The sequence below is a fragment of the Hippoglossus hippoglossus genome, chromosome 17 (genome assembly GCF_009819705.1).
Source record: "Hippoglossus hippoglossus isolate fHipHip1 chromosome 17, fHipHip1.pri, whole genome shotgun sequence".
NCBI classification, from domain to species: Eukaryota; Metazoa; Chordata; class Actinopteri; order Pleuronectiformes; family Pleuronectidae; genus Hippoglossus; species Hippoglossus hippoglossus.
In genome coordinates, this window is record NC_047167.1 from 11,238,876 (window position 1) to 11,266,728 (window position 27,853).

At 43.9% G+C, this 27,853-nt stretch overlaps 4 protein-coding genes and 1 long non-coding RNA gene across 5 annotated transcripts; 3 read left to right on the top strand and 2 right to left on the bottom strand.

Moving 5' to 3' along the window:
* The first annotated feature begins 249 nt into the window (after window positions 1–249).
* On the top strand, window positions 250–6,016 carry stap2a (signal transducing adaptor family member 2a). The gene is made up of 11 exons (XM_034613172.1): window positions 250–499; window positions 1,479–1,550; window positions 1,643–1,762; window positions 2,165–2,221; window positions 2,317–2,468; window positions 2,552–2,683; window positions 2,793–2,862; window positions 3,346–3,448; window positions 3,541–3,636; window positions 4,570–4,701; window positions 4,788–6,016. The coding sequence occupies exons 1-11, from the start codon at window positions 392–394 to the stop codon at window positions 4,841–4,843; spliced, it is 1,098 nt and encodes a 365-aa protein (XP_034469063.1). The 5' UTR covers window positions 250–391; the 3' UTR covers window positions 4,844–6,016.
* Window positions 3,955–24,251, bottom strand: LOC117778010. Its single transcript, XR_004616713.1, has 3 exons — window positions 23,570–24,251; window positions 9,833–9,847; window positions 3,955–3,967 (listed from the first exon to the last, which is right to left on the bottom strand). It is a non-coding gene; the product is annotated as an uncharacterized LOC117778010 (long non-coding RNA).
* sema4e (semaphorin 4e) lies at window positions 7,987–15,360 on the top strand. Its single transcript, XM_034613171.1, has 15 exons — window positions 7,987–8,279; window positions 9,980–10,292; window positions 10,432–10,577; window positions 10,974–11,036; window positions 11,119–11,217; window positions 11,308–11,407; window positions 11,786–11,896; window positions 12,013–12,164; window positions 12,327–12,505; window positions 12,624–12,780; window positions 13,009–13,231; window positions 13,388–13,503; window positions 13,624–13,781; window positions 13,866–13,918; window positions 14,269–15,360. The coding sequence occupies exons 2-15, from the start codon at window positions 10,184–10,186 to the stop codon at window positions 14,880–14,882; spliced, it is 2,280 nt and encodes a 759-aa protein (XP_034469062.1). The 5' UTR covers window positions 7,987–8,279; window positions 9,980–10,183; the 3' UTR covers window positions 14,883–15,360.
* On the bottom strand, window positions 15,599–21,648 carry cactin. The gene is made up of 10 exons (XM_034613170.1): window positions 21,301–21,648; window positions 20,024–20,678; window positions 19,812–19,907; window positions 19,582–19,727; window positions 18,659–18,821; window positions 17,847–17,961; window positions 17,545–17,737; window positions 17,037–17,159; window positions 16,493–16,854; window positions 15,599–16,290 (listed from the first exon to the last, which is right to left on the bottom strand). The coding sequence occupies exons 1-10, from the start codon at window positions 21,603–21,605 to the stop codon at window positions 15,800–15,802; spliced, it is 2,649 nt and encodes an 882-aa protein (XP_034469061.1). The 5' UTR covers window positions 21,606–21,648; the 3' UTR covers window positions 15,599–15,799.
* cdc34b (cell division cycle 34 homolog (S. cerevisiae) b) lies at window positions 22,268–27,691 on the top strand. Its single transcript, XM_034613173.1, has 5 exons — window positions 22,268–23,040; window positions 24,266–24,352; window positions 24,474–24,571; window positions 25,623–25,757; window positions 25,840–27,691. Exons 1-5 carry the CDS (start codon window positions 22,855–22,857, stop codon window positions 26,048–26,050), a joined length of 717 nt encoding a protein of 238 aa, XP_034469064.1. The 5' UTR covers window positions 22,268–22,854; the 3' UTR covers window positions 26,051–27,691.
* Window positions 27,692–27,853: the final 162 nt, after the last annotated feature.

Sequence of the window (27,853 nt, forward strand, 5' to 3'; positions counted from 1 at the left end):
TCTGACTCCTTACAGAAAATTACAGCCATGCAACTAAAATGATCTTTTAAATACAATGATAAAATCCTGCAGAAAATATGGTTTATGTATGTTTATCTATTTTAACATGTAGCCTTCACAGTTCTCATTTAAAATCTCATTTCATTCATCTTTACACATCTGCACAGATGTTCATTTGTGTTCAGTGAACATCTCTATATATTGGACGTTTATCCCCCTGCAGCCATTTTTAATCTGCCCAACCACCCGCCCGCATGACCCCCCAGACACAGCAGGCTCCGGCAGCCAGCTGTTGGATTAGTGCCACAGCACTATCTCATCGAGGAAGGCGTGTCACTCCCCCAGAATCACTCGGATCCCCTTTGTCCTCGGTGCCCAGCCAGCGACACTCATGGCGGCTGCACCCATCAGACAGCGGCCCGGGCCGGGGGGAGCCCGGGCGCCGCTCCCGCCCTGCTACTACGAGGGATACCTGGAGAAGCGAGGACCGAAAGAAAAGGTAGGCGCTGCCGGTGCCGACGTAGAGCCATGTTGTTCCAGCGCATGCTACTGATAGACAGGATCTGTGTGTATGTATGCACCGGCTGATCCCCCCCCCCTCGCATTCCCACAGAGCTGTCAACTTCCTTATTATGGTGGATTGGGCGAGGCGACACTCGGGATCTTTCACATAGCGGATCAGAGATTCATTATCAGTCTGTTTTCTGAAGAGACTGTGAAGCAATCACGACGTGAGAATCGAGGAAAACCCGATTGCTGTCAAAACGATGCGTGTCATTTCAATCACATCACATGGACGATCTGTGGCTGGGATCTTATAACAAGTCCACTCACTGTATCTCACACACACACACATGTCTGCCAAGCAGTTTTATCTCCCACGATTCACTGCTGACTCAGAGGAATACTCTTCTTTTCACGTTATTGACCTGACAGCCTGGACTGTGCATCTCCAGTATGTCTAATACAAAGTTACACCCAGTCAAGTCATTCATTTTTATGAAATATGAATGTTCACATACAATATCAGAAACACTAAAAGCGGAAGAAAGAGCTGTGTCTTATTTGTTTAGATTAATAATACAATTAGTATAATTCAGCATTGGTTTGGAGTCAGTGGGTCACATGACATGGAAGCTATTGAAATAAAATACTTCATCGTTCTTTTGCATGTGTTACATACATACAGATACATATAAGGTAAGAAACAAAGAACGGGACACATGGACTTCCTCCCTCTCATTATGCTCATTTTAATGTATACAGACATGTAATATGAGCCGGGCTCAGGTGCAGGATATCCCAGTGATCCATGGTCACAGATTGACCACAGCTGGGGCTCCCCTCTCTATCCATCTCTTGGGACAGGAAATGTGAGAGTGATAAAGAAGGGAAGGATCCATTAAATTACGGATGTGGGAAACAGCCCAGTTGTTGTCCCAGCTCTCTCTCTATCTGCTTATTTCCATGTGTGACAGGCATCCAGGCGACTGTGGACATGTCTCTGCGGGAATTCACTGTATTTCTTCAATAACCCCAAGGACACTCATGTAAGTGTGTATACCTTGTATACATGCAAGTGTGCGTCATGGTGTGTTGATGCTAACACGCGTTTATGTGTGTGTGTATGGGGGTGTTGCAGTTCGTAGAGAAGATGGATCTCAGTGGATTTGTGTCCCTGAAGGACGACTGCAGCCGGGACAGAAACCTGGAGGCGGCCAGACTCATCCTACGCATGAAGGATGGGGAAACCAAACTTACAGTAACTAGCCCCTTACCTTAACCTTAACCATTACAACTAAATGACTTACCCTTACCCTTAAACCAAGTCTTCACCCTCAAACAGCTCACTGAAAAAGTGCAAAATGTCTTCACTATATAGGGCCTATTCTCAAAATGCTCCTCACAAAGATATAAATACAAGTACACACACACACACACACGTCTCCAGTGGAAATTACATAAAGTTAAAATGATTTCCTGGAGACTTCATATGACCATAATTAGTACTTCCATAATCCTAATCTTAACCTTAACCTAACCTAGCATGTCTTCACCTTATTATGTCATCATTTATGTTATGGGGACATATTATGACATTATTATAAAATAATAATAAAATGAACTGTTTTTACCAGGTGTTAAGTGCTCTTGTCTTTTCCAGGCACCTAACCTAGAATCAAGGGAGCTGTGGAAAGGTTTCCTCTACTCTGTCATTGATGTAAATATTCATCTTTTTCTCACCAGCATTCCTCTTACCAGTGTCTGCCTCTTGAGCTGTGTAATTAAACAAATCTGCCTTCCACCCAATCACAGCTCAATGTGCCGTCCTGTCTGACGTTGCTGCCGGGCCAGCTGCAGATGCTGAAGGAGGTGGTGGACAAAGAGAGGTCCAGGCGGAGGATTCGAACACCTACACGTGCTCCTCCCTCCCCGCTCTCCGTGCCTTTAGTAGGAGAGATCCCAGCGTGAGTCCTGCTCTGTGTTGAGAGCAACCGTTTTGGAGTGTGTGAACATGAGTGTCATCCTCCTCTGTGTGTGGGGCGTGCAGGTGCTTTCGCCCAGTGTCGCGGACAGAGGCTGAAGTCCTCCTGGAGCGACACCCAGACAGTGGCAACATGCTGCTCCGTCCAGGCAGAGATGGATGCTCGCTGGCTGTCACCACTCGACAAGACCTCAACGGGTAAAACACCTGCTGGACATCTGGACACCGCAGCTGCAAATTGACACAGACAGACAGACGCCATCTTCACAGCAAAATGTCTGAACTTTCTATTTGTCTTTGGCTCCAGGTCGGTGTTCAGACATTACCGTGTGACTCAGAGGGACCAAGGCGGTTATGTCATCGATGTAGAAAATCCTGTAAGTGTGTAATAAATGTATAATACATACACAATTCATATTTGACAAAATAAAAAGGATGTGGATTTCTTAAATTCAAAGTTCTTATGATTGACTTATATATGTTCACTGTTCTTATCATAAAACATAATTTCATGGTTACATAATTAGGTATGGGTTTGGTGCACCTCTACCATAGGGTTGAATATTCAAAATGATAGGAAATACACTACATCACATTTATTAAGTGGAAAGTAAAACATTAGATGTTAATATCTCATCTCTCTCTGTCTGAGTGACAATTTGTCAGAACTAACTAACTGTATTCACATTTTTCTTTATGACTTTGATTTGAGTTTTCAGGGTGAGTGAGGACGTGGTTACAGTTGAGCACACAGATGATCTTAAACACTGACTGTAAAAATTAATGACAAATGGGTTTTTAACATTATTAATAATCCATCCGATTTTTTACATATAATCCAACTGTTTTCCTCTTTTCAGATTCCCTGTGCTACACTTCACGAGGTCATTGACGCCCTGGTAGAGAAGACGGCAGGAACTCTTCAACCGTTCCTCCTGGAGGAGCCATATGAGGAGAATATCAGTGAGGCACACTTTACTTCTTCTGCTTTTTTATCTTTCTCTCACCATAAATCTATTAGTCCAACATTATTATTACTTCTTTTATGTCACCAGCATACGTTTCTGCCAATGATGAGAATGGAGAAAGGATCCTCCACACTGCCCCCACCAGCCCCCTTCCAAAGGCTCCTGCCCTGCCGCCAAAACAAGGTTTGTCTCTTCAACATGACGCACAGACAGATCATCAGAGACAGTCACAGACAGACAGCCTTAGGGTGCTTCACACCTGCATTTGGTCCAGACTTTTCAATTTAGTCAGAAACAAAAATAAAAGGTGACTCGGACCATGGTTCTAACCAAATGACCTATATTTATTCCAAGTGGAAATCTCTGTCTGTATCAAACAGAACCATGGTTCGTTTTCCTTCTCAGTGTGAAAACGCTTTTTGGGATAGTTCAGACTTTCAGACCAATTACAGGAAGTTGAGACATCATTAAACAATGGATGATAAAAAAGGAACAGCAGAGAAGCAGAAATGAGCTGTGGTGCCAAATGGGGGAAGGAGGACATCAAATGTTTAATTTCAATTTGTTCTGAGGAAGTTATAAAAACCCTCATATAAGACATAAAAATGCAGCCCACGTAGATGATGACGATGTTAGTATGTCACACAAAAGTCTAACTTGCAATGTGAAACTACAGACTGTAAAGATGAACGGCATGACAACTTATCAAAAGGGAAGCCAAAGTGTCTCAATCACCACCTGGTGGCTGGTTGCAGTATAGGTTATTAACCTCACCTTCTCCATGTTAGTGCATGGGACATGGACCAAACTATAAAGTCAAAGTACACATCAAATATATATTTTTTAAAGGTGGTCATTTTTAACCCACTGGAAATTTGGTTTCAAATTGTTATTTGATGCTATAAAAATGGGGTGACATCTGAGACTGACTCCTGATTGGTCCAGCACGTGTATCGACTGGACCTCCCCCCTGCAGCACAGACTGTGTAGGAAACCAAATCTAACCAGATAAAATGTGAACAACGTAACAAGACATGGATCTTGGTTTGGACCTTCGTCTGGACCTTCAGGTGTGAAAACACTTAGTGATCACTGCATGCTTTCATTCTGGTGCAGATCGGTGGTGCAGCAGTAGTCCCCTGTCCAGGTCCCCCGCCCCAGACCGCCGTATCCTGACCACGTCTGTACCGGCTTCGCCCACCAACCCGATGAGACGACTCATCCTTTCTCCTTCACCTCTTGCACAGAGTGAGTAGATAAAGTGCAGACGTCACCTGCAGCAGTCGATCCTCAGTCGTATCAGCTCAAAGTGTTTATCCTCTGTCTCTCCGCAGCGCTCAACGAGGAACTCAAAATGAAGCTGGAGATGAGACGAGCCAGTCAGGACTGATTTCACTCGGGAGGAACTACTTCCTGTCACAGCGAACTCAATCTTCAGTGCCAAACCCCTTCTCACCGCAGCTATGTACTCATCCTGTGCCTTCTAGGCGGAAGACAAGGGACTACAAACACCGCCACTTTCTTTTAGTGGTTCGTCCACATGCATAAAACTGTTTACAAACCACCGTCCCAACAAATGATTACTTTCCCTTCTCTGAATCAATGTGACTGGCAACTAAAACCTCCAGGAGAAACCATTGACACACTCGGACCACCAACAGAGCCGAATGTTTTCCTGTCTGAGCCCGTGTCTGTTTGTGCTGACCTGCTGATGTCACTGCCGCACCTGAGACACTTTATCTGCTCTGAAAGTAAAATAAACCAGGCGCGCTCAGGTTTCAGCTCAGCGGCCCTCCACCTTCCCCCTCATCTAACATCTAGTAATCATGTGAATACAGTGGAGCTGGCCTGAAAGTGAAACCTGCACAGTCTCTGCCTGCTGCTCTGAGTGTTATATGTGGTTAATAAGCATTGATGACCATTAATATGTTGTCGATCGATACAACGACACCACTGTGGTTCATTTCAAACCCAAATTTGACTGTAATGTCGGTGCTGATTTTAAAGTGTTTCCTTATTCTCTGCTACTGTGTATATGTGCTACTGTATGGTGCTACGACTCACCAGTGCTCAGACCTGCTCGGAGACTCCGCTGTTCCCCTTCAAGAAAATCTATCTGCTGTGTGTGAGGGTGCCCTCTAGTGGAAGGGCTGTAAACTAAAGAGACAGAACACTATTTAAGTATTAAGTACACAAGAACCAGAAACTTGGCAAAGACCAAAAGTTTTATTTTGCAGATTGAACCCACAAAGGGTTTTGGTTATCACAGTATTATACCCTACCTATTTGCCTTCAGTAACAAAATGATAATGTATTACAGATCTGAGGATCGTTTTTTCTACATGGGAAACATTATTTGACATATCTGTCAATTGGCCAGTCCGAGCAGATTTGATATGTGTCTGAGCACTCGTGGAAAACTGTGATCAACTGACTTGAGTCTTCTTACAATGATTGGTTTCTCGTACATGTATGTTTGTACAATATGTGATGTGTCCACTTGATCACTATTGAAGAATAGTGTTTGTTAGATATTGAGGGCATTAAATTGTTTTTGCATGGATCTCAGTCATTCCTCATCTGGAGTTGAAAGTATGACCCCCTTAATTGCTACCACGAGTGGCTGGTTCGGGAGATGATCCATTATCGAGATATTTTACCACAAATAAATAGAAGGAAAAAAGTATTTTAGTAAAAGTTTACTTTTTCTACACTTCAGTAGGGAAGTATATTTCCACATTCCATCTGTGATCTCACAAACTAATACACACATATATACAGATTATACTGAATATAAAGATGGACGACCTGACAGCCTGCTCCTCTAAAGCGAAGCCAAAGTGTCTCAATCGCCCCCTGTTGGCTGGTTGCAGTAGATCTTAAACCCTGCTCCTTTATGTTACTTTATGCTAAACTAAACCAAAGGTATATGTCAAATAACCTTTTCTCTCAGATAGTTTGTGTCATTTTAGGTACTTATCCTACTGTTTGTCAAGTGTTACTTTTTCTGGTAAGTTTGGTTTTAATAAGTTATTTTGATGCTATAAAAATGGCGGCAACGTCGTGATTAACAGCAAAGACTGATTTATGATTAGTTGAGTGGTTGGACTCATTTCTGGATTGTGGGAGGAAGTGGAGATGGGTTTGTGTGACAGATTTACACTGATGCTATTTTCATCAGTAAAAGTGTATACTGTCTTACACAGTTCGTCTACTACTTAGCCGAAACCAAAACATCTATAGAAATACATGTTCCTCTTTCATTTGTTAGTCTGCAAACCCCCTGCTATTTCTTTCAAAACCACCTGAACTCAAATTTGAAAACGGAGCTAACATGAACCAAAGAAGAACAAACAAAGAACAGTGCATATATGGACGATGTAAGATGGAGGCAGGGGTATTACAAGAGGGGCATAGGCAAAGCATTCATCTGCTGAGCAGAAAGGGCGCCCTAAGAATGGCTGATCCACAGCAACAATCATTTTGTGAGGACCTCCTTAAATGCTATAATTTTGTGTATGTACAGGAGACAATAACTGCACCATAATCCTGAAGAAGAACATTTTCAAGGTTTGGTTGAAGACTGGAATGTCTGTTGTGCATTATGAGTGTCTTGGGCGAGAGGCCCCCCACACCCCCCGAGTTCCTTTGTCTGGAGCCCCCCCCCCCCCCCCCAGTCCTTTGTAGCACTACTGGCTTGAGGACCTTGATGTTCACACATAAAAACCTGAGATAAGTAAGATATCCATCCGTCCATTATCTCTACTGTTTTACAGGAAGCTGGAGCCAGTCCCAGCTGACACTGGTCTAGAGGCGTGGCACGCTCTGCACAGGTCGCCAGCGTCTTACGTAATATGTGGCCTGTCAGGTATATGTATATGAATAGGGTGTAATACGCTTAAATCCAATTCTGTGTATTTGTATTAAACACTTTTTGGGAATTCACAACACTGGGTTTTGCTGATATTTTGTAACAGAGGGATGTAATTTGGATTTGTTTTGTTTGTATTGAATTTGGCTGCATTGCACCATAAGTCTGCCCTGTGGGCAAAACAACAAGTAGCTGCAAGTTTGGACTTTTTGCACGATGTGGAAGTTGCATCAACCAAATTCATATGAAAGTGATTATGACTCCATTATCTGTAGGTGATTTTTTTTATGTATAGATTATGTGTGTGCAGGTGCAACAGTATTACACTGGATGTGATGAGAATATGAGAAGAATTGAAATAATGGCTCCTCTTGTGCAAGACAGAAAACACTGGGTTACACCATCTCTCCTGTCTGGACATGTTGGCTCTGTTTGAAAACAGCAGCTTTCATCATTCACCTCGCCCATCTGGAGTCAGCTGTGTCCTCTGCTCTCAAACACTCAGGTGGACTGGACGAGTTTTAATCTGACCAGAGATCAGCGTCTTTCCGCCGCGTCAGCCTGAAGGAGGTAACAACAAAAACACAACTAGCAGAGCTGCCATTGAGACGCTTCTCACCGCGGGCTGAGAGCCGGGGGTCTGTCCAGTGACGGAGCTCCGCAGTGTCTCAGAGGGGACACACAAAGACAGACAGACACAGACAGACGCTACTTCTTTCCTGTTTCCGCACGTTTAACCTTTAACTTACTTGCGCGCTTCTTTCTCGTCAGCGGCTCTTGTGCTGGGTTCATTTCTCGTTTTGGGTTTTTGTTCATCTTCACCCTGAACTCGTCTTCACACCAACCTGCAGCGTAACGTCGCCGTAATCCTTCAGAAAACTGCGCAGAGCTCACAGGTGCTGGGACTACTTTACCGAATGGAGGCGCACACAGTCTCGGGCGTGTCAGCGCGCAGGTAAGTGTTGTGTTGAACCTGCTGAGCGGCTGAGTTTACAGCTTTACTACATGCAGTAAAATAACAACTTGTGTTTTAATTAAAGTGAAACAAACTACTAGCTTACTGCTAAACAGTTTTCTGTGTCGCGTTACTAACACAACAACGTGGTTCCAACAACCTATTATTATCAACTGGCAGTTTAATGCTTCTAATCGAGCTGGCTTTTCATTGCTGGGGGCCATATGGCGCAAAAGTGCAGTGAGTGTGTGTGTGGGTGTGGGTGTGTGTTTCAGGTCCAGGTATTCCTCATGTTGTGGGGACCTGAATGTAGTTACACAGTCACACTATGGGGACAAAGCAAGTCCGTGTATGTGAATAATACCAGTTTAAGTTAGGTTGAGGCTAAGTTTAGCATTGAATTAGGTGTAGGCAGGTAGTGAGGAAAGAGGAAATCCCCATGAAGTCAATGTAAATCAACGCAATGTCCTCTGAAGTCATGGAGACACAACTGTGTGTGTGCACATGTCTATCTATGGTTCAATACCATCATTGTGAGGACATTTTGATCAGTCCTCACAAATGCAAAGGGCTGTTTGAGGGTTGAGACTTGGTTTTAGGGTTAGAATTAGGTTTAGGTCAGGGTTAGGCATTCAGTTATGATCGTTAGGGTAAGGGGTTAGAGAATGCATTATGCTAATGAGTGTCCTCACTGTAGAGAGACTTGTGTGTGTGTCCTCATTTTTCCTTTTCCAGCATAAACACAGACCTTATCAGGTCCAGTAAACCTCATGAGGACCTACAGCCCAGTCCTAATTAGGTAAAACATCATTTCTGAGCTCCTGATTAAGGTTAGGGATAAGATGGAACTGGAGGTTAGGGTTAGGCATGAATTGGTCATGGTTAAGGATAAGGTTTTGGCTCGGCTGACAACAATCAATGGAAGTCAGTGCAAAGTCCTAGTAAGGATAGATGCACAAACCAGTGTGCGTGTGTGTGGAGTGAAGCTGGCTATGGCCCCCAGGGACAAATACGTGAAACATCTTATCAGAGCTGCATTCTCTGACATGCTGCAGCTCATCGGTGAAACGCAGCACATCTCTGTTTGGAAAGAAGCCCCTTCATTGGTTCACACCTACTCTGCCGGTCGTAGTAACACTGTCTGCAGGACAAGATCACTTGTGACAACAGCTGTCATTTTTACAGCTCTGTGATCTAAGCAGGCGGAGGAAGCGCAGGATTTCTTATCTGAGGTGCAATGGTGACTCAAACCATAGTGTTTCCTGTCGGTTCATGTAAAACTGCTCTTGCAACCAACTCGGTCCCCGGCGCTCATCTGCACCACACTTTTGGCAGCGTCTGTGCATCTCATTGTGTGCTTGTGTTTGGTGCTGCAGGAGAGCTGAGGTTGACATGCCTGCACCCTGCTGAATGCCTTTCATGGCCCTGCATTAACATCACTATGGCACTGACAGAATTACTGCTGTGCTGACTTTAGCTCACTCTGCTCCCTCTGGCCATTCCTCTACTTTTTCTCTCTTTTTTTTCTTTGTGTCTTTCACTTTGTTTTCAACACATCTTTAAGGATTCTCCTCACATCTCATTTCCCCCATTTGTTTTGTGTCTCTCTTTACATATCCTAAGATTTTTTATTTTTTCATCTTTCAGGTCTCACGTTTGGTGAATTGATTGTGATACCCATCCAACCTTGTCTCTTTCAGCCTTCCTCTGCTTTGTCTCTTTGGTGTGGGCCATCTATCTCACCATGGACAGCCTGCTGAGCGGAGCCAGTGAAGGGGCCAGGGCTCTTCAGCCTGCACAGACCTCACCACGTCATAGATGCCACTTGCTGTCTTTACCTCTGTGAGAGTGACTGTTGGGGAAACAATAAAGCGTAAATTCCTCTCAGCTTGAACAAAGGAGCCATGCATCCGCTGCTCTCCCTCTGCGTCTTTTGGCTGCTGCCCGTGGCCTCGGTGCTGGAAGACGCCTCACCACTGGACTGTGTTCCCCGCAAAACTGTGCCCCATGATAGTGAGTGTTACTGCCTGTCTTTTATAACCATAGCTTGCAGTGTGTCATCCCATATTGGCACACACAGTTACACTAGGGATAGACTCATTGGGAAACAGGGTGGTTGCTCAATGATGAATCAGTCATGTTCTGTCACTAGGGGTCAAGGCTCACCTGTTTCACGAGAAAGGTGTTTTCAACTACTCCACCATGTTGTTGAGAGAAGACCTGGATCTGCTGCTGCTGGGTGCCAGGGAGGCAGTGTATGCTCTTGACCTCAACGACATCTCCAAGAAACATGCCTCAGTAAGAACACCCTTTGTTAACTATGCGGTTCTGGCCAGTTCCATCTTGGAGCAAGGCCCGTTGATTGTTAGCTTTTGGAATTTTCTTATCAGAGATTTCTTGGATGACGGCCAGAATTTTTTTATAACGACAAACTTCTGCGTTGGGCCCGACTCTGTGACCTGAATTTAACCTCTCAGGCTTACGTTGCTCTTGGGTTTTAATCTTGTCCAAACAAACTTTGAAATGCAAGCGTGGAGTTTGGAGGTAATGTTTTAACTTAACACAGAAAAACAACTAGCTTATGGTGAAAATTACCTCACTGATTTCAACTACTGCTAGCATTGCGTTTCTCAACCTCTATGATGGGAAACACATTGTGGTGGAGTGTGTAACAAAAACTGTTGTAACTCCTAGGTGAAATGGGAAGTGACGAAAGAGCAAAAAGATGAGTGCACAAACAAAGGCAAAGATCCTGAGGTGGGTCCCTTCTGGTTTTTCTCACTAGAACTGACTGTGCATTGAGCAGATGTAGTAATTGCTTTTTGATATGTATTTACAGAAGGACTGCATGAACTATATAAGGATATTACATAAGATGGAGGATAACAGGATGTATGTGTGTGGAACCAATGCCTTCGATCCAGAGTGTGATTACATGGTAAGACAAATTCAGAGCCGCTTGTCATTTTGTACAAACTAAACTGCCGTATGAGTTTTCCATCAAATGAAATGCTGTGTGTCAATGCAGTCCTATGCAGATGGGAAGCTGACTCTCGAGAACAAAGGAGAGGATGGCAAAGGGAAGTGTCCATTTGATCCTTCTCAGAGATACACCTCCATCATGGTTGGTGAGTAGCTGTTCAACAACGGATTAAGAAATTAAGATTGTTTAAAGGAGACATATTATAAAAAGCCTAAAGTCCACAGTAAACCCAAAGAAAACACTGCTCCAGGAACGTCCTTATCAGGAGTTTGGTCGTTACTTTTGGGGTCACGTGACATCACAATGCCCTACATTTGCGTAATGCATGCCTAGCGGCTAGTGTGGCATGGCCGCTAGCAAAGCCACATTTCCTACATGCGCTGGAGGCTGATGACCAATCACAACAGAGGCGGCCAGCTGGCCAATGAGAGCAGACTGGGCTTTATTGGAAGTGGGGCCTTAAAGAGACAGGACATTAAACATTTTAATTTGTATTTTGGTGTTTTCTGTCTTGTTTCAATAGATAACAACCTATACTCAGCCACCTCAATTAACTTCCTGGGCTCTGAACCAATCCTGATGCGCAGCTCTCCTGTCTCCATACGCACCGAGTTCAAGACTTCCTGGCTTAACGGTAAGATGTTATTTTTTTATAATTAATGTTTGGACTTCACTGTCTCTGCACTGAACTTGTTGAGCTTTGCTTGATAGCTGAGTCAATGTTAATGTCTTTTCTCTTTTATACACCAGAGCCCCATTTTGTTTCTATGGCTCAGATGCCAGAGAGTGACAAAAATGAGGACGGAGATGACGACAAGGTTTACTTGTTCTTCAGTGAGACAGCTGTGGAGTGCGACTGCTACAACAAACTGATGGTCTCCCGTGTGGCCCGCGTCTGCAAGGTGATAAAGAGCTCACCATGCATGTGCTTATTTTAAACAGCTCCATTTACCAACACAATAGTATATAAACAGTGCTTCCTCAGTTATGCTCGTTCCGCCCTGTTCCGTTGTTTGAGTGGAGGTTCCGTTTGTATGGAATTAACGGTGTGTCTGTGCCCACAGGGGGATCTTGGAGGTCAGAGGACTTTGCAGAAGAAGTGGACATCCTTCCTGAAGGCCAGGATGGACTGTCCGGTGCTGGAGTCCCAGCTGCCGCACATAATCCAGGACACTTACCTCTGGTGTGACCCCCAGCAGCACTGGAAGAACTGTTTGTTCTATGCCATCTTCACACCACAGTGGTGCGTTTGATTTACCAGACGTGTTAGTGTGTTGGTCCAAGAGCAAGGAGGGTTGCTTTTTTTCTTTAATGGTCTTTGGCACACCGCTTGGCTCACATTTTCTGTGTTTGTGTTTCAGGGGCACATCAGACCTGTCTGCAGTGTGTGCGTACCAGGTGTCTGACATCAGCAAAGTGTTTGCGCAGGGGAAGTACAAGACTCCAGTCCCCGTAGAAACCTCTTTTGTTAAGTGGGTGATGTATAGCGGAGATGTCCCCGTCCCTCGGCCTGGAGCTGTGAGTGTGCCCACTGTGTGTGTGTGTGTGTGTGTGTGTGTGTGTGTGTGTGAGTGTGAGTGTGAGTGTGTGTGTGTGTGTGTGTGTGTGAGAGAGAAACAAAACAAAATCTCAAAAAGCAACTCCTTTTTGTTTTTAACGAGTGGCCCAGCAGGAAGCTGATTCCTTTTGTACTCTGACTCCGTTGTTCTCCCTTTTCTCTTTCCTTGCCCTCCTCTCTCTCGCCAGTGCATAAACAACGAGGCTCGTAAAGCGGGTATAACTCAGACTCTGGACCTCCCTGATCGGACCCTTCAATTTATCAAAGATAGGCCTCTCATGGACCAGTCTATCCAGCCAATAGGAGACAAGCCACTGCTGGTGCGAAGGGGAGCTACATTCACACGCATCATAGTCAATGAAATGCAGGCCGCAGATGGCGAGAAGTATCACGTGATGTTTGTTGGCACAGGTGTGTGTGGTCAGGCTTTTATAAATGCTGCAAACTGCCACTTCCTGTGTGTATTTCAATTTACTGCTTTTAAAAAGTGGACAAGATGAGTGTTACACGTGAGGCCATTTGCGTTAGTGTATAATATGGTATGTTTTTCTGTTTTTATACGAAAAGACGAGGGCACCATGCTGAAAGCGGTGAACTACGATGGAGAGATGTTCATCATAGAGGAAATACAACTTTTCCAGCCCCCGGAGCCAATCAAGATTCTGAAATTTTCTAATGTCACGGTAATTTGAAACCCAAACACAGTGAAAAATATATCACTTATTACTTTAATGTAACTATTCATGTCCATTGTATATTTCTGCACATACAACAGTGTGATTGTTCTGCGTCTGTGTGCACAGGCTCAGCTCTATGCAGGTTCAGACTACGGAGCAGCACAGATCCCACTGGCCAGCTGTGAGAGGTCCTCATCCTGCATGGACTGCGTTCTAGCAAGAGACCCTTACTGTGGCTGGGACAATGTTGTTCGGAAATGCGTTGCCCTCTCGAGTTCACAAAGGTATAGGCAGCTCTTCAGACAAGCAGTGTTGTGATCTGTTTCAGCCAAACTAAATTTCCGTTATTTTTGCATCTTCTGCTTTAGAAAGCTGATCCAAAGTGTGAAAAAAGGAGACGCCTCTCTTTGCCCAGCTGCTGGTGAGTCAGAGCACAGTTAAACCGACGCAGTGTGATCAGCACATTTATTAGGATCCTGAATAAAACTGAATGTGTCAGGGTTTGCATTTTTTCCTTCTTAAGGCTCATTAATGCTAAACATAAATTAGAGCCTCAGTATGTACTCTGCGTTCCTTTCATCTGTATTTGTGCACATCTTCTGAAAGCTTACAGACATGAATGGAGCAGATGAAACAGAGCAGTGCCCTAGGAAATCACAGGGCAGGGGGGGGGGGGGGCAGTGTAGCCAATAGTCCAAGAGAGACAAGCATTAGACACAAGGAAGATTAACTCATCATAATTGAGGTTATTTGTGTCTGTTTGGTTTTCAGATCCTTTTAAACCAGTGAATAAGACCATCTGGCCTGGTAGCAACACGAAGCTCCATTGCCCTTCGCCTTCCAACTTGGCAGAAGCCAGGTGGGAGCGGGACAAAAAACCTCTGACCCCCTCAGACCGTTTTCAGCTACTGCAAGACGGACTGTTTATCTTCAACGCCTCAGACAGAGATGGTGGTCGCTACCGCTGCCTGTCTGTGGAGCGCTCGAAAACCAACGAGTACACAACCACTGTGGCAGAGTACCAGCTCACAATAGCCACAGCAGGCAAGGGCAAGGGCGTTGATATATTGTCTCCACAAGCCCAGAAGGACGGCCCCTCTGTGGCTGGACTGCAGGCCGTAGTAGTCATCCTGGTAATTTCCCTACTTGCTCTTTTGGCCTGGAACTTTTACAAAGGGCACATACCACTTCCCTGTAAGTGTGGGAAGAAAAATGGCAAACAATCCCACGAGGAGGGGGGGCTGAACTCTGAGCGCTACCAAGAGGCACAGAGGTCTGCGCCGGCAGAGGACAAGCCCATGGTGTCTGTAAGAGACAACGGCAGAAGCAATAACAACCACACCAGAGAGGAGGTGGAGTTCCGTGCTGCAGGGGAGAATGAATAACCAGAGTCAGAAATTGGAAAATGACAAGCAAATTATTCAGTTTACTCTTGAGGGGAGTTTTAAGTTTAAAAAAATGAGTGGGTAAGGCAGAAAACTTTTGTTTCAAAGCACAAATAGATTCATCGGTTGGTCTGTAATATCTGAGCTGAGACGTTGATTTCCATAAGAATTACATTAGGTTGGAGTAAAAGGGAATTTCCAGGTTAACGAAACCTTATTTTGAGAATCTATGAACTGTGACACCAAAAGTTCCTTTTTGTACAAATGAGTTGCTTGAATTTCAACAGTAGAATGTACATTTTAATAAGTATGTTTTTAGTTTTTTACTAATTGTTGTAAATTCTGTTATGGGTTGAATTTTCTTGTAAAGATTGGTGTGGTTTTTGACAGGGAATGTACAATGACTAAAATTGAGCCAATTAATTCCTAACCACTAAATGCAAAGATTTGTTTTGTTGTATTAAAACCTTTTTCTACCAGATGCATGTGTTGTTGCAGTGAATCCAAATATTAGCAACAGGGTTTTTACTAGTTTTCTACGAGACAGGACTTGACATGAATGTGAAGAACAGATGTGGACGTTAATCACACTTCTAAATCATCTTGGTACTTTTACAGTTTTGAACATAGAATCTCTTGAATAGACACCAAGTGTTTTGACTCTGAAATCTGATGTTGTAAATTGGCAGACAACCATCACCCAGACACAGCTTGCATAGAGTAAAAATCATCTTTAATGTGTAATTTGCAAACTACATTACAATTGACTTTTTAAAACAACAGTACAGAAATTATTTGTAACTTTAACAAATTGGCTTTTCTGAAACGATACAACAATGCAGATACAGCATAAATCATAAACTGCGTGTGTTTAAAACCCAGGGACTGGGCTCTTGGTCCATCCTCTTACGTGGCGTCTATCTCCTGTAGCGGTACCTCTTGAAGTGGAACCACAGCTGGAAGATCCCATTGGCAAACTGACAGCGGAAGCCATGCCGGTGAGAGTACTCCCACTCCCTGTTCACGATCTTGAAGGCGATGTCCTCGTACGGAGGCCCTGCGTGGAATCTTAATATCCCAAAGTCCTTGTTGTCGGGACTGGGCTCGAGGAAGTACTGGGGGGTGGAGCGCTTGTCGATCAGGTCCGGATAGAAAATGTTGAACTTGTATCCCTGGACGATCTTGGGCGGAGGGTTGTCGAAGTCGTAATGCGTCTGGTTGTATTTGTTCCACTCAAAGCCCGTGTGCACCCGATTGAAGAAGCGGGGTTTCCTGGGGCGATATTTGTCTGCCCACAGGTACATCTTCCCCGTGACTGGGAACTCTACACTGAACTGGGCCTCATCATTACCCATGCCCTCTTTGGCACGACGAACAAAGGCGTCCTCGGCGCTCTCGCTTGCTTCGCCTGATGGACAGAGAAATCAAAGAAGCAGCAGTTAGTGAAATATCTGCGCCACATTAACACATATTTTACACATGACAAATTTATTTAACACTTCTACTGCTTGGAATTGACTCTTCTAGATGTTCTCTTACAACTGGCAACACAATTTATTATCTTAATACACATCTTGTTTTTGTGTGTGTGTTTTTATAAGGTCTCATACCGGTAACTTGGAGCTGTGTGCGTGCCAGCTGCAGTCGGTGTGCGTCCTCCTCCGGGGTGATGGTGTGCGTGTCCAGCGGCAGCTCAGACTGCGTAAGCAGCGTAGGACTGTAGCGGCCTGAGTCATACTCTGCCTGGCTCTGCTGGATCAGGTCCTCCTCCGTCAATACGGCCTCCACCACCTCGCCCTTCTCCTCTCCACCCTTTTCTCTTCCCTCCTCATCTTGTTTTCCTGTTGGGGATTTGGATGGTCCCGCCTCTTCGTCCTTGCCATCCGTTTCTCTGTTCTTATTTTTTGTGGAGGACGAAGATGACGACTGTCCGGGTTCTTCTGTTGCAGTCTCTCTGGTTCTCGCTCTCTCCCTGTGGTTAAAAAAAAATATATATATACATTTCGATGCATCCACAATTAATGTTTGCATACATTTCAGTGAGAACTAATGCAGCCTGATGGGAAATTTGACCCCGGGCCACAGTAACTGACCGAGCCTACGGGTCTCTACAGTTTCTGGATGTGTGCAGCATGTGCTGTGTGGGTAACTTACTCATCTTCGTCATTGTCTGGCTCCTCTTTGATGATGGGGAACAACGGCTCACTTTCCACTCCTTGTTCCTGTTTGAGCTTGAAAAGCTTCTGACGCAGCACATCTTGGTGTCGCTCTCTCAACCTGATACATAAAAAACACACACACACACACACAAATAAGCGATTATTTCTACTCCAAATATGTACAACTCCAAATCTGTACAACTTCTAGCAAAATGTACAAAATTACTATGTAATTACTATGTTTTTGCCATTTTAAAATTAGCTCAGTAATTGTATAGTTTAATCAAAGTATAGTGGGGTTCATTTTCAACATCGCACAGTAACATTCAGTCAGGGGTAAGGTTAGGGTCTTGACAACCACTCATCCACTTCCCAGCATCCTCAGCAACAACAACATCAAGTTTGATGTCAATCGGATGAGTGTTTGTCAAGACAATTTAATGACAGAAAGACAGATTTCTGAATTAATTAGGATTTCAGGAGCAGAGGAACAGTGGGCGTACCTGGCTCTGGCCATGTAGACCCTGACTTGCTGCAGCAGGCTCTCCCAGTAACCAATATCAAGGTTGGATCCTCCAGCCCGAATCTTTGTCTCTATGTTCAAGTGCAGAGCCTGCAACTGGCTGTACGTCTTTCCTTTGAACACTATCTGGACGTCAGTGCTCACAGCTGTGTTGATGCCCTCACGCCGGTCTCCTGGGGTTTCACAAAGATTGCATTAAGAAAAGAAAAAGAATGTGTGGCTGAGCATAGCTCCCTGTGGCATTCACTACTGTTTGATGATAATGTGGGAAAAATCAAGTACCCGGTCCTTTCCCAGAGGCCTCCAGTTTTCTCAGTTTGCTGATCTCGTCCTCAGTGATGGTCGTCATGTCTCTCCAGAAGTCCACGTTTTTGCCTTGCTCCAACTCCATATACACCTGTCGGTATGACAGCACTTACAATGAGAGTCCGTTTTAACTATAAAAGGTGCAAAGCAACAAATAACATGTCCTCTGTTGTGTTTAGGGTCAGAACATCTCTACTGAGTTCACACTCATTCATGGTTAATGTTGTGTCTACATTTGACTGTATTGCGGCACAGTTAAAAGTAACAGAACACTGTGCACCAGATTCACATCTATATGAATAATTAAATTATGGAATTTTTTTAACATCTTACAGAGCCTGACATCTCAAATATGAAGAAGCAATACTTTTTGAATATGTGGGGGTTTGGCACCCCTTAGTGGCAATTACAGGAAATACTCATGAAAGAAAACAGATTGCTGTGATTGTTGGTAGATTTGGCCTTTTTTTTTTAACATATCTCACTCTTTAGTAAAGACAGGAGACAGACTACATAAAAAAATAACAATGATCAAACCCATGCAAATTCAGCAGAAGGTCCAGTTGCTAAAGAAGTGATGCATTTCTAATCACAATATTGAGTTTGTTTATTTCAACAGGATGCATTTTATATGAATCTGTATTTACTGGGTATTGTTCCTGCAATCTTTATCTTTTTCACAGTATTCTGTTTAATACACTATCCCCCCTTTAAAATCAAGCCTGACTGGAGCTATGCTAAGCTACAGCTATACCAGTTTGACCTTGGAATGTAACATAACAACACACCTTGATGTCCTCCAGCAGGTCATCCATGTCGGTGACTGTGAGCCCATTGAGGAAGGTGTAAGGTTCATGCATCTCCACAGCGAGATCGTCATCCTCCGCACTGATGTACTTCGCCAAAAGATCAATGGGTTTGGCGCGACCATCACGAATTCGAATCTTTGATCTAAAAACACAGCGCACAAGGATTTTCAGAAAATGCGTGCAAGTATTCAGGAACTGGTGCAGGAGCCTGGAACTGGACTGGAATAGTGCAAACAAACTGATACACAAATACACATGTGGTAAATCATACTAAAAGAGAACTCCTCTGTGACATGATATGGGGAGGCTGTCAGAATGTATATTACGTACTAGCAAACTAGTACGAGAATTATTAATACGGCCAGTAAAAATTCTAGGGGAGTCATGTCAAGCTTTTGGACATTTATAATAAGCAGGTCCTTAAGAGGGCTCATGCTATCTTGGACTTTTAAGACATTTCACTCCAAAAGGGAGTTTCAGTGATCGGTCGGTGAGATTGTACCGTCAAAACATCCCACGTTAAGATTATCTTTTAACATAACTCCTCTGTGATGTGTTTCTGCTGGAGAGCGTGACAACCCGACCCAAACCTGACAGGATGTGCCGGGTCCGGCCCTGTCTGAACACCTGTCAGGTTAACCCTGACTAATAGGCTTCGTGTTTCATTTGTTGTATAATGGTCTTGTATATTTACAATCTGCAATTTTTACATTCCTAATTCTATGCACATTTGTACTAAAGCTTACTGGCACTTTTGTACTTGGTGTGAATTTATATTCTATATACCAGCTCTATGTTTTTAGTGTTGTCACACTCAATGTTTATTTGTTTAGAGTGAACTCAAGCAGGACAGTAAAGACGACCATGAACCTTAAACCTTGTAATTGTTGCTGGAGACTTACCGTAGTTTGGCCTGGTGCAAGTGGAAGTTGTCTTCCTGTTCGGCCCAGGTCTTGAAATGCTCCGCCTCTTTCTCTCTCTGCAGCATCTCCAGCTCAGTCTCTCTCATGGCTTTCTCTCGCTCCCGCTCCAGACGAAGTTGTTTAACCTACAATATTTCATTAAGAAGCTGTTTCTCATAACTCTGTAACATTACATGACCACAAACAAATATATAACCTCGTGCTCATACCTTCTGCAGCTCTCTGCGGTTCTCCTCCTGAATATGTTTGTTCCTGTCTTTGAGATCTTTTTCTCCGAGATGACCGATGCCTTTCATATCCAACGCCTGAAAACCACACACACACAAACATATTTACACAATAATCAAGTTTTGGAAAGAAAAGTTCCAAACTACTCTGACTGAGTGGATCAGTAGCTACTGGGCGCTGCTCCCCAACTCACCTTCTGCCATTTAAATGTTCCTAACAAGTTGTTGTCACCGAAGGGATTGTCTGCATTGGTGTACCCCATGTACTCCTCGCTCCAGCCCATCTTTTCTCTCCTTTTCTTCTCCTTTGTTTCCTTCTTTGCCAGTCTTCTGGACCTCTTCTCCTCTGGTGTCTCCAGAGCTTTCAGCATGTCCTTCTGTTTCTTCCTATCCTCCTTCACTTTAACTGCACGGCCCTCTTGATCAGAACCTGAGCTATCAGATGACTCGGGGGAGCTGGAGCGCTGCCTCCCTCTATCTCTGTAGACTCTATCCCTGTCGACCCTCTCTCTGTCACTCTCTCTGCTTTGTTCGCTTCTCCCTTGCTCTCTGTCCTCGCTCCTCTTCCTTTGCTCTTGGCTTTTGTCTCCCTCTGCTTTTCTCTCCCTGTCTCTGCTGCTGCTCCTCTTCCTCTCTCTGTCTCTATCTCCATCTCGCTCCTTTCTCTGTCTACCCTGAGCTGGACTCCGTCTGTCAGGACTTCTCCTTCTTCTTCTTTCTCTATCACTGCTTCCATCATGGGAGTCAGAGCTGGACCCAGACTTTCTCCTCGTCCTGTCATGAGATGGTCCTCTCCTCGTCTCCATTTCCTTTCTCCTTCTCATCATTTTAGGATCATCTGAATCAGAACTGGGACCAAAAAAAGTTGATTAAAGTTCAATGGGTAGGATTTAAGTGAAAGATCTATTGGCAGAAATAAATATAAAATAATCCTAGTGATCTTTTCACTAATGTGTGTCATCTAAATTGTACGATTTGTACCCTAACCCTCGTCTCTATGAAGGCCGCCATGTTTTTTACAGTAGCCTTAACTGGACCAACTAAACGCCTTTTGAGTTTATCTGACAACTGAAGACTACCACAGGTTCTCTTTCATGTTGGGGGGGTATTCAGCTGCAACCTGAAACGTCACCACTAGATGTCTGTAAATTCTACACACTGAACCTTTAAGTACATTTGTGCTCCTTTATGAGAAACCATGGTCTTACGTATTCAGCAGAGGGATGTTAACAGGCTCTAATAAAGAACATATTCAGAGATGTATAGATGTTATAGAATATAGATGTTTTAGTATTAAGAAGTTATCCCTAAATCTTTGAAAAGTTAAACTAATGCTCCGGTGACTTTTCTCAAACTGTGACGGATCAGAAACTCTGACAGTCAGTAACTGATCCACCTGATGCGTTGTAACCGCAGGTCACCGGGACTCGATGAGAAGCAGCACTGACAGTGAATAGAAGAAGACCGTTACCTGGATGTCCGACCCCTGGACTTGCTCCTGGGCCGGTGTGCCCCCGGCCTCATGTCGCTCTCAGAGCCGCTTCTGGAGCCGGGACGGTCCTTGTGTTGAGGCCGACGCCGGGCAGGAGATCCGCCGCTGGAGTTCCTGCTGACGGACCGCACGCGGCCACGGGCGGTTCTTTTCGCGTCCGCGGACCGACTGCGGTCTCTCCGGTCCTCTGGAGACCGAGACCTGCTCACTTTGGACCGGTTCCGCGGCTCCCGGCCCCGGCTTCTGGACCTGGAGCGGGACCGACGTCGTGACTTCGAACTCATCGCGAAGTTCTTCTCAGTGCGGGGTCCTGGAAGTCCCGAGTCGCGTAAATAAGAGGTAACAAAGACATCGGTTTACTGACCCCACGGTGTAAATACAACACAATTTAAATTTTAAAAAACAGTCAATTTGTCACACACATATGTAAATATTCGTGTTGACCGCAACAAATTCCTCAAAACAATATGATATTTGTATGGTTATAAATTAACTACTCAGGCTGTTAAAAGGCCAGCTCAGGGGGACTTTCTACACTGTGGCGCATATTACTGACGTCAGGTGCATAGCTGGCGAAAAATAAATGACAAATAAATTAGCGTTAAGTTTAAATGCAGTTTTTACAGCACATGAAACATCCGGAGCAAATTTAGCGTCACTTACACGTGGTCCTGTGTTAAAACAACCTGAGAATGAAAATAGGTCAGAGCCGCTTCTCTCAAACACAAACAACATCGCGTTTTGGTGACGTCATGTCATTGATAAATGAAGTTCTCCCAGTTTGCCTTTCAAATAACTATTCAATAAATAATGGTCGTAACAAAACGATTCACACGTTTTTGACTTTAATGTGATACAACACAGTTATTGTATGTGACGCCGTGTGGCTTGTTTGTTGTTTTCCGTGGGGAAATGAAGGCTGCAGATTAAGTTGAACTACAAATACCAGAAGCCAAGGCGGCCATTGCCTGTTTTGATGGGAGAGGGGGGACTTCTTTCAACAACACTGTTCTTCACCCGGTGATGTGTTGGGACATTAGCAGCTTCATATCTGACAGGAGCGAGCCAGCGGCTGTTTTCTCTTCCGCTCCGGTGATCTCAGGGAGCTGAACGCGGTCGGTTCCTCGGTGAAGTGGCCTCCAGCTGCCCGTGAAAGGAACAGCTTTGTCGGCTAGCTCACGTTAGCCAGCCCGTTACCAGTAGATTTACGGCGGCTTATGTCCGGCGGCTGCCCTGCCAGGTAGATCAACTAAAGCCGGAGGGTCAGCCACCATGGTTCAGCCACTTCACCAGAGACCGAGTGTTGACGTTTGAGAGCAATTCATTTAGATTATTTTGGGGGGAACAAACGCGACCTTTTGCTTGCGTGTGCGCAGCCGGGCTGGTTTGGCCTGTTTTCATTGTCTGCGAACATCGAGAACACACAAGTTGTTGTTGTTTGGCCGGTGAGTGGTTCACTTAAAGCCGCGTTGGTGTAAACAACCCCCGTCAGCTGTCCACTCCTCCACCGTCCTGAGAGCCAGCAGGTCCAGGATGGCGCAACACAACTCCACTCATGTAGCCAGCTCTCAGAAGGCACTCATGTTGGAGATGAAGAGTCTTCAGGAGGAGCCCGTCGAGGGCTTCAAAATAACACTGGTGGACGAGGCGGATCTCTACAACTGGGAAGTGGCCATTTTCGGACCCCCAAACACTCACTATGAAGGGGGCTACTTCAAGGTAAGACGAGAAAGGAATACCATTTTACCAGACATGTTTCTAGACTCATCTAACAGTTCATTAAAACACACACAGCACATCAATCAGTCAAATGTATGTGTATAGCCAATATTCACAAATCCTCTTTGGCTCATGGGGCTGAACAAGGTGTCGAAATCATCTGTCCTCAACCCTCGACTAGAGTGAGATAGAAAAAAACAATTTAAACAAAAATCTGAAATCCTTCAAGTACAATAAATGTAGATTGTAACATCAACTAAATAACAATATTTACAACTTTCAAGACAGCATCTAACATAAATGGAGAGGATCCATGTTTAAAGTATGTATACAACAAAAAAAAAATCAGACACCGAGTAAGGACGCAGTAATGACAACTGTAATGAGAGCAATATTGCCAGTCATAGATCCCACTGCGTTTCATGATCACAATGTGGCCGCAGCCATGATCCTAAATATGCAACAATTAAGCACAAGGACTCCAGAGAAGAAGTTGAGTCAGTGACAAGCTGCACTATATTTCACACACTCATAGATAACAGTCACCTAAATGTGCTTGATTCATTTAATCAAGATCCATCCATTAATCTTGAGATAAGGTTGAAAATGTCGAAAACGCCCTATCTAACAATGTTAAGGAAAGTAAAAAAACCTGGATCCGCACCAATATTTAATGGCTTCTTCCCTGACCCATACCGCATCCTTCCACCAGGTTTTGTGGAAATCTGTTCAGTTGTTTCTGTGTAATCTCAGAAACAAACCCACAAACAAATGGACAGGGGTCAAAGCCTCGTTGGCAGAGGTAAACCGGAGATTTTCTAAGACTTTAAGTCTAACAGTTTCCAGTTTGTTGTGACTGTTCCCTCAGGATACACAGAGACTTCCTGCTCACCTTCTGTTTCCACAAAGCCCACAATTACCTCTGCTACCATCTGATTAGTTTGTTGGACAACCCCTGCAGCTTGAGCCTGTTGTCACTTTCCAGGTTGCTGCACTCATGCAGTGAAATGAGACATTTCCAGGATTCTACATCTATTCAGTAGTTTGAGCAGATAAAACAAACACACCTCTTAAAACCGTATTCAGCGTCCACAGAGGAAAAAGTGTAAAGGTAGAACTCGTAAGGCGACGCCGTCATTAAAACTCAAGCCTGTTAATGAAAACTGTAGCAGCACAGTGTACAGTTACATGTAAATGTCCTTCTTGTATCTGTTTTGTGCCCCAGGCTCGGATCAAGTTCCCTATGGACTACCCGTACTCCCCACCCTCCTTCCGATTCCTCACCAAGATGTGGCACCCCAACATCTATGAGGTGTGGTATCACAGTCTGGCTTAATTTTATATGAACTTGTGTGTGTGCTCTTGATATTGTATTTGATTTAAATAGCTGCCCTACACGTGAAAATGAAAAGAGTCGATTTCCTTTGTTTCAGAATGGAGATGTGTGTATTTCTATATTGCACCCTCCAGTGGACGACCCGCAGAGTGGAGAGCTTCCTTCAGAGAGATGGAATCCCACCCAGAATGTCCGGTTAGCACCCACCTTCATTATCTCCCCTCTTATATCTCCTGTTTCTGGTTACCTCCCTGCTTTGTGCTCTTGAAAACCACCTGACTCGTACCATTAGCTCATGACGTTTGTCTTCAGAATATACAATATTCTATACTATAGACTAACAATGAATCCATATGCAGGGATTCTACACCGCATGTGCAACTGGATCTTTTTTGGGCCCGAGCTGTCGATAGGTGCCATTCTTTCGCAACTCATCCATTATTTGTAGAATCGTAAAATTTGTAGAGACTAAAGCTCAGTTTAAAACATATTTTTATTTCTTTGTTGAAACAGCCACCACAAAGGTGGGATATTATTCATTATGGATTGTATAGTTGTACCTTGTAAAGAGGTCAGGGGGCTGTTTTCTCTTCCGCTCCGGTGATCTCAGGGAGCTGAACACGGTCGGTTCCTCGGTGAAGTGGCCTCCAGCTGCCCGTGAAAGGAAGAGCTTTGTCGGCTAGCTCTGCATTAGCTTCAGTGTTCACACTAGAGCTGAAATGATTAGTCAGTTAACTGATTAGCTGGAAACACTTATTCACAGCATTCATAAGCAGAATATAAACATTTAATAAGTAGATTATTACACACTAACATGGAGTGTTAGTGGAGGCTGGTGTATAAACAGATAATACATGACAGTAATACAGTAAAACACAGTTGTATCATGTCTTCAGATGAGACATCATTAATATGGATGAAATCTACACATTAGTAAACATTAACGTATGTCCTTATAGTTGGTTAGTTGATAGTAATCAATTTTTTAAAAAAGTAATTGGCAATTAAATAAGTTGTGGGAAAAAATCCTTAGTTGCAGAACAAATTCAGATAGCTCAAAAGAAGTAGTTCCAAGAAAACTGGCATTAAAGACAAAGTTGACAAAATATTTTTTATTTATTTTTCAAATGAATAATTAATGTGTTTGTGTTCTTTAAAAATGGGCTAATACGTAATTTCTGGAAGATATTTTTTCACACTGAATTAATTAAACACATTCTCTTTTCACTCGTGTGTTTTTCTCCAGGACCATTTTACTGAGCGTGATCTCGCTGCTGAATGAACCCAACACCTTCTCTCCTGCTAACGTGGACGCTTCTGTCATGTACCGTAAATGGAGGGACAGCAAGGGCAAGGACCGTGAATACGTAGAAATCATCAGGTAGAATTTCGAACTGTGTTTTCACAGGCTAAGCTCTTCCTGAGGAGTCAGTGTGTGAGTGTTTTCTTAATTTCTCCCTCAGGAAACAGGTTTTGGCCACTAAAGCAGAAGCAGAGCGCGACGGCGTGAAAGTCCCAATCACACTAGCAGAGTACTGCGTCCGCACACGCGTCCCGGCCCCTGATGAAGGCTCCGACCTCTTCTATGACTATTACTATGACGACGACGATGTGGAGGACGAGGACGGTGACTGCTGCTACGATGAGGACGACTCAGGCAACGAGGAGTCATGACATGCTTTATGACAGCAACGCAGTCTAGCTGACATATGCTACCCCCTTTTTTTCTGCCCGGGTTGCCAGATATTCGAGGCCTACAACCAAGAAAGATTTGAAGCTTCCCACTTCTCAACTAATGAAATGAGCTGTTTTACCTAAACCTCTCCGGAGGATTGAATCGATGCGTCGTTGTGGAAGGGTCAGACCTGGTTAAGATTTCCACCAGCACAATAGTCACCAATTTCGCCAGTTTCGCAGTTTTCATCACCACCTCAAACCTTATTTTGAGAGAATAACTTCAACTATCGCTTTATCCCATTGAGTTGTCCAGTCCACTGTACAGTTTAAGGTGTTGTTGGATCCACATCAGCAACATTTGCTCTGGTGCAAACACTTCCAAACGTTTCTCAGCCTCTCTCCTGCATATCTTTATTTCCTTAATTGTAATTAGATAGCGCTGCCCAGTAGTTGGTCTATATGACTGACGAATGAAGAGGACTTACAGGAGCCTGACTGTGTTGAGCAGTTTACTGCAAACACATTGAATCAGACATTTCCGAGTTTCACAGTCTCCTCTCGCTGCAACAGGACGGGATATGATTTGACACGGGCCGTGTTTTCCAAGTTCCTGTGCATGCCTGAACACTTTTGGAAGCGTTGTGTGTCTTTGACTGAAGGACGATTCCCCTCCATCGTGATCTGATCTCAGCTTGCTGATGACCAGCACTTGTAATAATGGGGGACGGTGTCGGTGGCTCAAAGTTCTCATGAACATTTTTTTTGCTAACGTTGATCTTTGCCGTGTTTCTTCTGGTTACTGTTGGATGTGTTTCTCTGTCATTTTGAGTGGGGGTTCTGTTATTTGAAGTAGCTCAGATGTAAGAGTCGTGTAGGATGACCATGTTTTTCAGGGTGGGGGGTGGTGGTGGTGTTGGGCAGAAATAATTAATGATCCGAGCTGTATTTCTCCTCAGGTTTGTGGCCTTAAAGAGCCAACAACCCGAAACCAGTGTAAAAGGAAGCCCAAAATATTTCATGACTGTTTGTTGTATTCTTGTCTTCTTTTTGTTCTCTTGCAAGCTTTGTTATTTTACTCTCTTTCTTTGGGTAGACATTATGCCTGCAGTCTCTGCTTGAGAATGTTTCTTTTGTTGTGATCAGATTTTTAGCTTTAATTGGCAAAAAAAAAGCTTCTGTAGGAAAAAGTGTCTTTCACAAGGTGTTGTTGCAGTTTCAGTCAAGATTATCACAGTTTTTTAGCCCTGGACATGAAGAAGAGGAAGGACATCATGATTTATTTTAATTTCAGTTCTTTGTGTTGGCCGAGAGTCGACAGGTTTTGGCATAATACGTTTTAAAGCGTATGGGTGTCCTCTGTGCATTTTTGCGTATTGATCTTGATTGTTTGCTTAAATGTGGACTTCATACTGAATTTCTCAGGATAATGAATTACATTATGACGAATTCAATTCACTTCAGACAAGCAGATATTTGTCATTTTTTTAGGTTTTCTTCATGATTTACAGCTTCAACTGGAACCATAACTGATATGCACATGTAGCTGTATGGGTGATTACCATGTTGTTTTACTCACCTGCGTTTATTTTTTATTTTCTGCTATTAAAAACTGAAAAATAAAAATGTATTGGAAAGAGATAAACAGAGTCTTGAAAGTTTATTAACAGTAACCTGTTATTTTAGGCTTCATCTGGGGATGAGTTCTGTTCTATCAGAAAAGCCTTGAAGACTTCACGAATGTTTTCAAAGAAGATTTTTGCAATGACGTCAAGGATTATAACTCATGAGGATTCACTGACA

Bases quoted from the DNA above. Each gene is read 5' to 3' on its own strand.
- sema4e (XM_034613171.1), top strand. From the start codon at position 10,184: ATGCATCCGCTGCTCTCCCTCTGCGTCTTTTGGCTGCTGCCCGTGGCC. The intron at 12,506-12,623 runs GTGCGTTTGATT...TTTGTGTTTCAG, and splicing joins GCCATCTTCACACCACAGTG to GGGCACATCAGACCTGTCTG. The intron at 12,781-13,008 runs GTGAGTGTGCCC...CTCTCTCGCCAG, and splicing joins CCGTCCCTCGGCCTGGAGCT to TGCATAAACAACGAGGCTCG.
- cactin (XM_034613170.1), bottom strand. From the start codon at position 21,605: ATGAGTTCGAAGTCACGACGTCGGTCCCGCTCCAGGTCCAGAAGCCGG. The intron at 20,679-21,300 runs GTAACGGTCTTC...TTTTGGTCCCAG, and splicing joins TCCAGGGGTCGGACATCCAG to TTCTGATTCAGATGATCCTA. The intron at 17,738-17,846 runs GTACTTGATTTT...GTGAAACCCCAG, and splicing joins GGCCTCTGGGAAAGGACCGG to GAGACCGGCGTGAGGGCATC.
- cdc34b (XM_034613173.1), top strand. From the start codon at position 22,855: ATGGCGCAACACAACTCCACTCATGTAGCCAGCTCTCAGAAGGCACTC. The intron at 23,041-24,265 runs GTAAGACGAGAA...TTTGTGCCCCAG, and splicing joins ATGAAGGGGGCTACTTCAAG to GCTCGGATCAAGTTCCCTAT. The intron at 24,353-24,473 runs GTGTGGTATCAC...CCTTTGTTTCAG, and splicing joins GGCACCCCAACATCTATGAG to AATGGAGATGTGTGTATTTC.
- stap2a (XM_034613172.1), top strand. From the start codon at position 392: ATGGCGGCTGCACCCATCAGACAGCGGCCCGGGCCGGGGGGAGCCCGG. The intron at 500-1,478 runs GTAGGCGCTGCC...CATGTGTGACAG, and splicing joins AGCGAGGACCGAAAGAAAAG to GCATCCAGGCGACTGTGGAC. The intron at 2,863-3,345 runs GTAAGTGTGTAA...TCCTCTTTTCAG, and splicing joins TCATCGATGTAGAAAATCCT to ATTCCCTGTGCTACACTTCA.